Here is a 733-nt window from a genome sequence, read left to right as displayed (position 1 = left end):
TAATAAAAGTGAAAGTAATAAAAGTGAAAGTAATAAAAGTGAAAGTAATAAAAGTGAAAGTAATGAAAGTGAAAGTAATGAAAGTGAAAGTAATGAAAGTGAAAGTAATGAAAGTGAAAGTAATGAAAGTGAAAGTAATGAAAGTTATAGCAGTAAAAGTAATAGTAATAGAAGTATAAGTAATAAAAGTATAAGTAACAAAACAGATAGTGACAAAATGTATAGGAACAAAAAACATAGCAACAAAAAGTATAAGAACAAAAGATATAAGAGCAAAAGTAACAGTTCCTTAAGTAGTTGTGATAAAAAGAAGAAAAAAGGATATGAGGAATTCGAAGAAGATGATAAAAATAATGAGGAAACATTAGAAATTAACGAAGACTTAATTGAATATGCAAAACAAAAGATTTCTAATGTTACAATTGAAGATATAGGAAAAGCTGGTGGTGTTTATATTCCTCCATTTAAGCTGGAAAGATTAAAAGCTGAGGTTACAAATAAGAAAAGTGTTTTATATCAAAAACAAGAATGGATGAAATTAAAAAAGAAAATAAATAATATTGTAAATAAAGTAAATATAGATAATATAGGTGAAGTATGTTATGAATTATTTGAATGTAATTTAATACGTGGAAAAGGATTATTTAGTCGTGCATTAATACATGCACAATTAAGTTCTCCAGCATTTACAAATGTATTTACATGTTTATTATGTATAGTAAATTCTAAATTT

The 733-nt window shown here is 24.3% G+C and overlaps 1 protein-coding gene across 1 annotated transcript; it reads left to right on the top strand.

Moving 5' to 3' along the window:
- Nucleotides 1–733, top strand: PRSY57_0017900 (cell cycle control protein, putative; the record flags this gene model as incomplete). The annotated part of the gene is made up of 1 exon (XM_020114251.1): nucleotides 1–733. A coding segment is annotated over one exon (733 nt), but the record flags the coding sequence as incomplete, so codon positions are not given.

This window comes from Plasmodium reichenowi (genome assembly GCF_001601855.1).
Source record: "Plasmodium reichenowi strain SY57 chromosome Unknown, whole genome shotgun sequence".
In the NCBI taxonomy this organism is placed as follows: Eukaryota; Apicomplexa; class Aconoidasida; order Haemosporida; family Plasmodiidae; genus Plasmodium; species Plasmodium reichenowi.
The sequence above is the reverse complement of the archived record's forward strand: the minus strand, read 5'-3'. Positions and strand labels throughout refer to the sequence as shown.